The sequence below is a fragment of the Anomalospiza imberbis genome, chromosome 1 (assembly GCF_031753505.1).
Source record: "Anomalospiza imberbis isolate Cuckoo-Finch-1a 21T00152 chromosome 1, ASM3175350v1, whole genome shotgun sequence".
Classification (NCBI taxonomy): Eukaryota; Metazoa; Chordata; class Aves; order Passeriformes; family Viduidae; genus Anomalospiza; species Anomalospiza imberbis.
Window position 1 is genome coordinate 130,962,424 of NC_089681.1, and position 11,475 is coordinate 130,973,898.

Here is an 11,475-nt window from a genome sequence, read left to right on the forward strand (position 1 = left end):
CCGGGTCCGGAAGCCGCGTGGGGCGGGGCGGCCGCGGAGGCGGGAGGGGAGCGGCCTCGCCGTCCCCTGCGCTCTGGAGGCCGGCGGTGGAGTTAAAAGGGGAGTTTGAACTGGGGGAGAGGTGCTGACTCCCCCGAGGGCAGACGCGCCCCGCAGAGAGAGCTGGGCTAGTCGGAGGGCTGGGCAGTCGCCAACTGTGTGAAGTTTTAGAAGGTCAAGTGCTGGTCTGCGCCTGGGAGAGGGTAACTCTGGACGTACGTACAGGCTGGGAAACGAGAGGCTGGAGACCTCATTCCATGGACCAGGAATTCCTGGTTGATGGAAAACTGAATATAATTCTGCAGTGCCCTGGCAGGCAGGAGGGCCAGCCGTGTCCTGGGGTCATCGCCAGCCAGCAAGGGAGGGGATTGTGCCGCTCTGCCTTGCACTGGGGCGGCCTCACCTCGAGTGTTGGGAGCAGTTCCGGGTGCTACAAGAAAAAAAAAAGACATTAAACTATTAGAGAGCTTCCAAAGGAGAGCTATGAAAATAGTCAGAGGTCTAGAGGGGAAGCCACATGAGGAGCGGCTGAGGTCACTTCATCTGTTCAGCCTCGGGGAGACCTCACTGCAGTTACAACTTCATCATGAGGGGAAGCAGAGGGGCAGACGCTGATCTCTTCTTGTGGTGCACAGTGACAGGAAGCAAGGGAATGACCAGTTGTGCCAGGAGAGGTTTAGGCTGGATATTAGGAAAAGATTTTCCCCCAGAGGGTGGTTGGGCATTTGACCAGGTTCCCCAGAAACCTGGTCACACACCAAGTCTGCTAGAATTCAAGAAGCATTTGGAAGATGCTCTCAGACACATGGTGTGATTCTTGGGATGCCCTGCGTAGGGTCAGGAGTTGGACTTCAGTGATCCTTAGAAGTCAGTATCTGTGACATGGGGAGAAAGCGCAGCTGGGGCTGCACTAGAGGCAAGGGCTCTTTGCAGCTGCTGTCCCTCATGAGCTGTGCTCCTAGCTCCTGTGGTGTCCTTAGCAGGAGGTGGTGGAGTCATTGGCTCTGGATGTGCTTAAAAAAAGATTGGATGTGGCACTTGGAGCCATGATTTAGTTGGGATGTTAGGGTTGGGTTGGACTCGATGATCTTGAATGTCTCTTCCAACCTATTGATTCTGTGACTTCTCTTTGCATCTGCAGCAGTGGCACCTCCTGTTTCTTTTTGCTACTCTCTGTCTTTGCTGCCAAAATGGCTTCCCACTACCTACTGTCATGGTTTAACTCCAGCCAGCAACCAAGCCCCAAGCAACAACTGCTCACTCACTCGCCTACCAATGGGATCAGGGAGAGGATCAAATGGGTAAAAGTTAGAAATCTCATGGGTAGGGAAAGCAAAAGCTGCACAGAAAAGCAAATCAAAACAAGGAATTAATTTTCTATTTCCCATGGTCAGGTGTTCGGCTATCCCAATAAAAGTAGAGCTCTGTCGCGTGTAACAATTGCTTGGGAAGACAAATACCATCACTTAAAATGTACCCCCATTCCACCTTATTCCCTCCACTTTATATACTGAGCTCTTCCTGAAGCCTATAGTGCTGCATGGGATTGTTTTGACCCAAGAGCAGGACTCAGCACTTGGTCTTCTTGAATCTCATACCATTGGCCTTGGACCATCAATCCACCCAGTCTAGATCCCTCTGCAAAGCCTTCCTGACATCCAGCACGTCAACCTCCCACCCAACTTGGTGTTGTCTGAGAATTTACCGAGGGTGAACTCAATCCCCTCATCCACATTATCAACAAAGATACTAAACAGAAGGTTGCAATCTTCCAACTAATTTCTTCCCCTTGAGATGGTAATTATCTTTCCACATTGATGTCTTCTTGATTGTTGAGCTACTTGCTTAGCACCATCTCTGTATGCCAGCCTTTATCTCCAGTTTTATCTCTTACCTTTCACAATTCAACTCCATGGACTGCTTTAGAGCTCTTTCTCTCAACTGAAGGTTTCCTCAAACATCTGAGCAAAGACATCTGGTAGTTGTACCATAGCAGAACTAGGATGACAGCAGCAGCAGTAGGAAAGGAGGGGAGATTATACTGCTCCTTGTGTTTGTTTTTGAAGCATCCACATGGTCTGTATATTTGGCAGTTTCAACTCCCTGGAAGGTCCAAGTAGTAAAGTCCATGTTGAGAATGTATGTTGTGTGACTGTAATATTTATTTCGATAATTTTGCATTAGGGCTGCTTTGAGCTTATCAGGTGCAAGTGTTCCACAAATTAGTTTCTCTGTAATAATGTTCTAGATTTTTTTTTCAAGACAAAGTAAAGGGATGGGTGAACAGCTCTCTGGAGGACATGATTTCAGTTGGTAATGACACAAATTTTTTTTTATCAGCAGCTTTTAGATGTTAGCAATGACATTAACCAACTTCAAATATAATCTGCTAAAAATGTAGCCATGAGAGATATGTTATTGGGAAAAATATGACTAATAAGATGGGTATGCTCCATACTTTCCCCCCATTTATTTATAGCATCTAGGTAGAAAGACAAAGGATTTCCTGAAGTCTTTATTTTTCAAAAAGCAAACACCAGTATTTTCCTGAACTCAGGATCTACTGAGATGTGGCTTCCCAGTTGTTTTTTTTTTTTTTTCCTGTGGTTTATGCATTTTGCTGACTCTTAAATGGAAGATCACACCTCTGCTTTTGCTGAGTAAGAAAACTTTTAGGGATATAAATCTGCAAACCTCAAAAACATGTAGTGAATATTACAGTGCATGTAACAGATGTGTTGTCTCTCTACCTGGACACCTCTTTTCATAAATCTGTAATTTTTCAGAAAGTTTAAATGCCTACCCTGAAAAACATTTTTCGACTTTTTTTAAAGGATTATTTGAATAATGAATGTAACCAAATGTGTGTGATACAGTAATATGTAAGGTACTGATACAGATGCAGAAATAAAAAATTTCAACTGTATTACAATGTTTAGAACACTGAGACATTGGAGTCTATCAGTTATACAAACTGTGTTTCTCTTGTGAAGATAAAAATCAGTAGAGGATTACATTGCCTAGCTGTCCTGCCTGACAGTTCTGTTATTACAGGATTGCAGATACCAAGTGCTCAATGCCCAGCTAGGTGTCTCAGATACATGCCTAGCTGTAAGCAATCCAGCAGCTTTGATAACAGACTCCATACCTACCATGAAGTTGATCATCTGACTCCCAGGCTCACTATTCCACTTCTGTGCTTATTGCTGGGAGGTGAATGGACTACCTTAAATCTAAATTTTGTGAGTAGACTTGGATCTACTTGCCACCTGGGAAAGAGTGTTGCTTTTTGCTGGCTTCCAGAATCTGCAGACAAGGGGTTAACTCACGTATGTGTGAATGAGACAGGTCTGCTGTCTAGGTTTTGCAAGTGCCTGGGTACCTGAGAGGCCTCTTAGGTCCTGGACTGCCCTACTGGCAAATACCACACTCCCGCAGTTCACAAAGTCTTCTTCCACAGGTTTTTAGACTGCATGCTATAGGATACATTTTCCTTGGGGAAATATCTTGCAGCCCTGTGCTGCAAGCTCTTGGTGTTTCTTTGCCTTTGGCTTTCTGTTCCCTGCAGGATGGGGCTGTTGGTCCATTTGTCCTAGCAGCCAGTCAGTGTGAAAGCAGTTTTTTGTCACTTGTGTTTTCAGTTGTGCTTTTCAATTAATATTTTTCCACCTACTATAAGGTGATGCCATGACAATAAAGCTCATGTAAAAAGTTCGTCATGCCCTGAAAGCCTGTCTCAAAAACATGTTTGAAAAATAATCCAAAGATCCTTTGGTATACCACATCCGTGTCCACTTTTAATTCTGTTGTATTAGAAGGATATTGAAATACTGACGTCAGCGTGGCACAGTCCCCTGCAATTGTGACTGGAGTGGGTGGTGTACAGAAGAGTCTGAGATAATTGGTTTTGTCTTAAGAGGGGAGTGCCAAATGAAGATGTCTTCACCTGCCTAACAGAAGGATGGGCAGAGCCAGGCTCTTCTTGGCTGTACTCAGCAAAAAGACAGAAGACTTGTGGATACAAGGGACAACAAGCATATAGACAGAAAGAGAAGCATCTTCACTATGAGCCATGATTGAACTCTGGAACATGGTTACCAACTCCAACATGGTTACAGTCTCCATCCTTGGAGACACTCAACAGATAAGGAGAGAAGATTTGAACTATATGATCTCTAGAAGTCCCCTTCAGCCTAAGTTATTCTGTGATTTAAATGATGGCTCTTTTAATCTTTTATACAGCTCTCTCAAGCTAGATTTTTCTTTTCAGCTTATTCTAAATATGAAGAGAAAAAAGCCAGGAAATACTTTCTTAAAATTTGGTGGGTTTTCTTTTTTTCACTGACTGAGCCATTTCTTTGTCAATAGTTCAAGAAAGAAGCATTCTTTTTTATTGTGAACACTCTAAAGTAGATTTTTCTGCCATTAATTCATCAGATCATGCATCTAACTTAAAATTTATAGGGAATAAAATAAAAGCTTGTTTCTCTTGAAAAGCTTACAATCTAGGAGAATCTTGATTCTTCAGAAGAATTCTTATGTATCCTCTCTTTGTTATAATAGGGTCAAAGTTAGATCTCATGTTTAAGGCCAATAGGTGGAAGTAGATGAAAATATAAAGACAGTTTGGAAATAATAATAATTTTTTAAATTTCTGTCTTGTCTTGTAAAAAATGAGAAAAAAAAAGACATTTCCCTAGCCAGATATGCTTAGATTTCAAATAAATTGAGATTCAACTGTACTCCAAAGATTATGTATTCATGTAATAGTTCTTTCCTGTTTGTGGCTTTTTTTTTTTTTTTTTTTGTGAATGAAAATTAGATTGGCTGAATGTATCCTTGAAACCAGGAAGACAGACTCTGCAGGTTCTTTGTTTCAGGGAGAGTTGTAAATAATCCTTAAAGACAAATTACTCCATTAGGTTAACACAGATGTGTCATTTACATCCAAACTTTGGGGATGTGTATGTAATATCAGCATGCCCTTGTCCAGCTGGATGTGTGAAAGCTTCCAAAAAGGCCATAAAAGGCTCCTTTCATTTTCAACAGGAGGATGGTGAGACTGATGTAGGTGACAACTAAACTACAGGATTAGTTTACAGCTTGATAAACGATGTGCTCTTACTGCATAGCTATATAGTTGCTAGTGCTAAGTAAAAGACCGGGGTAGAGCATTATGCTCCAAGAAGCTGGGAAGGGACAGATTTTCTCATCAGCAGCATGATCAGACACAGCTGCATCTGGTGACAAGTCTGCATCTCAGTGACAGCTTTGACTTAGGTTACTCCCTGAGCCACTAAAACCAAAAAAGGGATTCATTCCTCATGCATCAGATAGTGGAGCTGTGCAACTCATTGCAAGAAGATGTCATGGATGCCAGCTGTTCAAGGGGAGACTGGAAAAATACATGAAAGAGTAATTTATAGATGTTTTATATATATAAAGAAATGTCATCCTACTGTTCCTTTGACATCTATTTTACCACTGTGATAGAGAGAACATTGAACTAGGTGGCCCTTATGTTTTCTAGGTTCTTCAGATGGACCTTTTATTTTTGTGTATATTCTAAAAGCCTATATTTTTAAGTGGTCTTTCTGAAATCCCATAACAAATTATTTTGCTGCTTGTAATGTTTGTTGGGGTCAGTGACTGAGCAAATATTAACTAAGGGTATTGCCCAATACTATTCTACCATCATTTATAAAAGCAGAACAGGTTTACAGTATTGCAGGAAGATTTTTCTTGTATCTCGTATCTGTTTTAACACTAGCAGTTTTGATGACAGAGACTATTGCACCCTGATGTTTCATTTAAGACTTAATTCACTCTGATTTTCCTGTATCTGAAGAGTCTTGTTCTAGAATGATATGTTGTTGTTGTTGTTTTTTTTTGTTTTATTTCGTTGGGGTTTTTTTTGTTTTTTTTTAAGAAATGGAAAAGCTGGTTGCTTGTGTACAGAAAAGGCCAGATGCTGTTTGTAGACTGATTTGCTTTCCATGGACTGGAGGTGGAACTTCACAATTTGCTAAATGGGGCAGACTCTGCAACGACTCAGTTGAAGGTTAGTCATTTTGTAGTTACAGTAGAAGTTAAGCAATTCTGAAATACACAGTAGCCAATTTTTTTTTAATGGAATATAATAGTCTTGGAACATCACAATCTTTATCCAATGTGTCTTCTCCAGAAAGGAAGGAATTAGCATTCATTACGAACTAGCATTTCCACTAGGGTACATTACCACCTTGAATCGAATAATTTTTTCACCCAATCAAATATATTATCCTCAGAGCTACATTTCACAAGAGTACAGTATGCTTGACTGCTTCAGAAACTACTGGTATGATTCAGAAACAGAAGTACACTGAATATTGTTGATAAGCCAGTCTTCAGCAAGGTTAACAGTGAAGATATGAGAACTATTTTTGAGAGGCTGCAGAGTATCTCTTATCCAGTGTTTGTACTTCTTGTATCAAAACTGAAATTTAATCTGTGAACAGTGAAATTACGTTTAGTTATACTATGAAGTAATTTTCATTGCTCACAAGATATATCAACACTAAAAAGATCCATTGCTTGACCTATTTGAATAGTAACAAAGGCCATTTTCCAAATCTTCCACAAAGAAAAAAATAATTTCATATTCATGAGCATTGCCATTGCAGTTTTACCAGTCCTCTAAATGCAAGTATACTTTCTGGTAAGCAGTTGCACATTGAATTTTCCTTGAAATTAGGGAAAAAAAAACAAAAAAGAAGAAAGAAAAAGTTTTTGTCCACTGGAACTACTTCCAAGAAATTGACTAAGGAAATTGCCTAAGATGCAGATGAATAAATTCAGGGCACAGCATGTTCTTTCAGAGATGGTTTCTGCAGAAAGTACAGAAGATGCAAACTTTTCTGTACTGGTATCTATGGTATTACGTTGTGGTTAGTCTGTCTCTTCTAAAAGAGTCTATCTCTTTTTGTCTGACCCATTACTTCTACATAACTGGCAGTATGCATGATATCAAGGAGATTTGAAACAAATCAACATTTTTTTCTGATCTATTAATTCCTTACTTTCACTAAACAGTGAGAGGAAAATCCTCAATTTTGAAAGGAAAATAGTAAAAGCATGTAAATTTCCTTCCCTATAAATATAAATAACTATAACTATAAATATAAACATCCACCAATTTGCACTATGATTCCACATTTTTCAATGTGCAGTGCTGAAGAGCTGACAAAGAAGAAAACAGGGTTTGTACAAGTCTAATATACTTTCACTTACTAATGCTGCCCATGAAATTATATATTTTACACAACCCTCAAACTTACTATTATTGAAATTAATGAATTTGTGGTTGTTATTAAAACTTATAACAATAAAGTTGTTTTCAAACTGATTTCAGCTGAAATCGGGATCTTGTGGATTCTGACCAAGGCACTTATCAATGAGATCAGCTGGAGGGGCAGCATTTGAGACTAAAGGAAGAGTGGTAACCAAATCTCTTGCAGGATTAAATCACAGTAGCAGCAATAGCGAGCAAGTGCACAGGATCAACTGTAAAAAGGATTAATTAAAATAGTATGTATAGTCTGCAGAATAATTTCAAAACTTAATTACAATTATTTTTCTGTATCTATTTGAAATAACTATAATTCTTTTCCCTCCCTTCCTTCACCTCTTCTGCAGTGTTCTGTATAAGGCTTCCTGGAACAGAAACTTGTCTTGACAAGCCTTTTGCAAAAGACATGACAAGTGCAGTTAATGAAATTACAAGTGTTTTGTTAAAAGAATTGAAAGAAAAACCATTTGCATTTTTTGGTCACAGGTAAAAATATATACATTTTTAGATACCATAGCAAAGGAGCTTCTATTTCTGAGCTCTAGGAGTAGAGAGTTACTTGTTTTTATTTGCAAAACCTTTAGGAAAAATATGCTTCTGCAAGGATCTTCTGTCAAATCATCCTAAAACATGCAGTTGCTGTCAAAGACTCTGGTCATTTATTTATTTATTTATTTATTTATACCTTCAGGTGCAACATCTGAGCATGCATTTCTAATCAATTATAATTGCATTTATTGTTAATATTTGTGCCAATGCTTGCTCTATATGAATGCAGGGGGTGAACCATTCACAGAACACAGATTTAAAAGACTGCTGAGTCTCAAGTATTCAAAATAACTGTTCTAATTGAAATTTAAGGAGACTATTAAAATAAAAAGAATATGAAAAGTTCTTATTTGCAAAATTAGACTGTGTAGGAATATACTTCATGTCAATAAACTAATATCATTATAATCTGCATGTCATATACCATTTCAGCAATTGTTCAAGATAACCAGTTAGCACTAAAATTAAAATTATGTTTGTATTTTCCAGATTTTATGTATGTTTTTACTTACTTTGCTTTAATTTCTTCTTTTGCTGCAGTTTTGGAACTTATTTGAGTTTTGCCCTTGCACTTCAGCTGAAAGAAAAGTATGGATTGGAGCCAGTTCATCTTTTCATGTCAGCAGCACATGCCCCAAATGTAAGCTACAGAATCATTAACATTATGAAACAGAACCATAAATTAGCCACTAAGAGTAAGAATAATATTTTACAGTATGGTATGCAGAGTAGTTTTTATAAAAAAATCAACATTTCTTCAGAATCTATGGAGTGAAAAGTGTTCTGAGGTTGATGCAGAATACATAATATTCACTGCTGCTAACCTTAGCCTTGGGAAAACAATCTCCTTAAAACTAATGCTGGAACTAATTAATGCTTAAACTAACTAATCCTTAAACTGCACTTTTTTGAATATTGTGTTATTTAGTTTGGCCATTGGCTTAACACTCAAAAATAATCAAACCAAAATTTTAAATGGTCCTCCTTACTGTGTAATGTGTGAAGTAACTGTCTTTACCTAGTCTTTCATAAACCTGCTGCATCAGCCCTCAATACATTTGTCCAATTTTTTTTCTCTCTCCTGATTCTTTGTAGGATTTTTGATCAGTTTTTTCTGAGGTTTTGCTGATTCTGCTAGTCTTGCTCAGAAAAACAGTAGTGAAGTGGCATTTTTCCAGTCCTGTCCTCAGTCAGCATTTGCTATTTCTGTTCTTCCTTTTCTAAGGCTTCTTAGCAGTCCTGAGTATGAGCTAGCGATTCACAGAAGCAATTATTATTCCTGCAAATTTCCATAATCAGTTGGTCTCTTCAGTCCTACATTAGCCAGATTTATGTCCAGTGCTAGGTTTTTCTTTCTCTTAGATTATTTTACTAGTTGTATTTCAATAGTAAGAGTCAAGCTTGAACAAAATAATATTAACAGTTATTTGTCTGTATAAGTTTCAGAAGTAGAGAGTACTTGGCTCACTCATAGTTTGTAATTTCAGTAAGCACATTCTACTAACCCTTCCATTAAGTGCTCTCTGTGAATGTTAAATGAATCAGCCATTGTATTCTGGAGATGGAAAATTATTGTACTTTCTACTGAAATAATTTTAATGAAAAGGTTATTTAAAGTATATTATATACAACATCTGATCTCGTTTGTTTGGTACTAACAGTCTGCAGCATTTCTTGCCATCAAAAGCGTGGTCCTACCTGATGGAAACAGTGACCTTCTTGCACTGCTGAAGATTCTAGGAGGAAATTTTGAGTGTGCACCTGATGAAGACAGTTGGAGAGATAATAGTGCATACTTTCAGAGAAGACATGAGAATGCTTAAGACATTTTTGTAAGTTTTAGGACATTGTATTACTTCTGTATTTGTATTTTACATTTTTACTTCTGTCTGATCATGTTAAGTTTTCTTTTTTCTTTCTTAGTAACTTGTTCTCATTTCTGTTATAAAAAGAATAAGAAACAGTAAATATAGTTTTTTTTTCCTTTGTGTGCTTTTCTATTTGTTTTCTGGTTTTTAAGCCCTAGATGAAACACTGTACTGCAGCAACTACAACTGTTACTGCAGTAGTGAACCTGTTGTGGCAGAACTAGAGTTCTACCTATGATCCAAAGTTAGCAGCTACTAAAAGGGAATGTTTTCGTGTCTTTTATTGTTTTCTGAGATTAACAAGCTCAGCTCATCATGCTTCAGGAACATTGCATTCAGCCTCCAGATCCAAGGTCCTCTAGCCTAACCAGAAAAAGAATCCCTGTGTTCTGGGCACCCAGACAGCAACCGGCTTCCTGTGTCCTAACTGCTGTCCCCACTGGACGTCACATGACAGCACATGTAGCTGAGTGGTTAAGGCTTCTTGGCAAAAACAAGGACACTCTTGGATGTGGGACCCATTTTGGTCTTAGGAATCTGACACTGAAAGATGCTGAAATGTTAGAACTTGTACATAAGTAGGTAACATCATTATTTATGTAGGTGAGAATTTTTATCGCAGATCAAAGCTCTTTTTTTTCCCTAAATATTGGGTCATTCTTTCTTTACAATTTTATGTCTAATTGCAGTTGGGTAAGGAGCTAAGAATCTTCAAGAGTATTTTCTTCTCCTGATGTTCTATATAATCTAACTCTTGAAATTTGTCAAGTTTTGGAGAAAAACGAAAAACCATTTTTTTTATGTGGAAGCAAATTCCAAATATATGTATCTTGTGGAATGTTTTATGACTACTTTTTATGTTCACAGATTTGAGAAGACAGAAATGAGTATCCCCTTCTCCTGCGATATTACCTACTTTTGTGGGTCTGATGATAAAATATTCGATGCAAAAGGTACTATGCTTAAATGGTTTTCCTCTTATACTCACACATTTTCTTGTTGTATTACACCTGTTAATTAGAGTTTTCTAGAGTCTACCTTCTTCTTCAAGGAAACAAATCAACAGAGCAGTTTCAATATATGAACCAAAAAGTTGATATGGGATTTAAAATAATTATTAAATTTTAGCTTTGAAATAGTTATACAAAATGACCACAATAGTTGACATTTCTCTGACACTTTAAATATCTTTTTAGGTTGGCAAGAACTAACGAGTAGAGATACTTCTTTTTATAAGCTTCCTGGAGATCACCTTTTTCTGCTGAAACCATCGAATGAATGCTTCTTGATAAAACACATCACAAGAAGCATAGAAAATACCATTCTGTGAGTATTTTCCTCAATTTTAATAGCAGAATGTCTAAGGTTAGTCCACAGCATTTTGTAATAAGTCACTTCTTTCTCTACATTGCATGCAGTTATGCCTCAAATTTGTTCTGTTCCTCCTCTGTAATCCTTTATAAGGAGGAGTTTTCCTGATTTTTTGAAAACAAACATTGGCTTTGAGTCTTAAAAAAGATTTCATCTTTTCCTCCTTCTCTTGCACATGTACAAACTCTTCGCTTTATTCCATAACCTTGTTTGCAAAAAAATTACCTCTATGTTATTTTACTGTTAGAGCTTCTCTGTTTGTCTGCTTCTGTCAAAATGATAAATATAATTTAATACCCACAAAAATCCATAATTCTCACA

General features: G+C 37.9%; 1 protein-coding gene across 1 annotated transcript; it reads left to right on the forward strand.

The window, feature by feature from the left end:
* The first annotated feature begins 137 nt into the window (after positions 1-137).
* On the forward strand, positions 138-11,467 carry OLAH (oleoyl-ACP hydrolase). Its single transcript, XM_068211999.1, is given in 8 exon segments — positions 138-254; positions 5,969-6,100; positions 7,714-7,852; positions 8,456-8,555; positions 9,577-9,707; positions 9,709-9,747; positions 10,651-10,736; positions 10,980-11,467. Coding segments are annotated over 7 exon segments (759 nt in total). The 5' UTR covers positions 138-254; positions 5,969-5,970; the 3' UTR covers positions 11,114-11,467.
* The last annotated feature ends 8 nt before the right edge of the window (positions 11,468-11,475 follow it).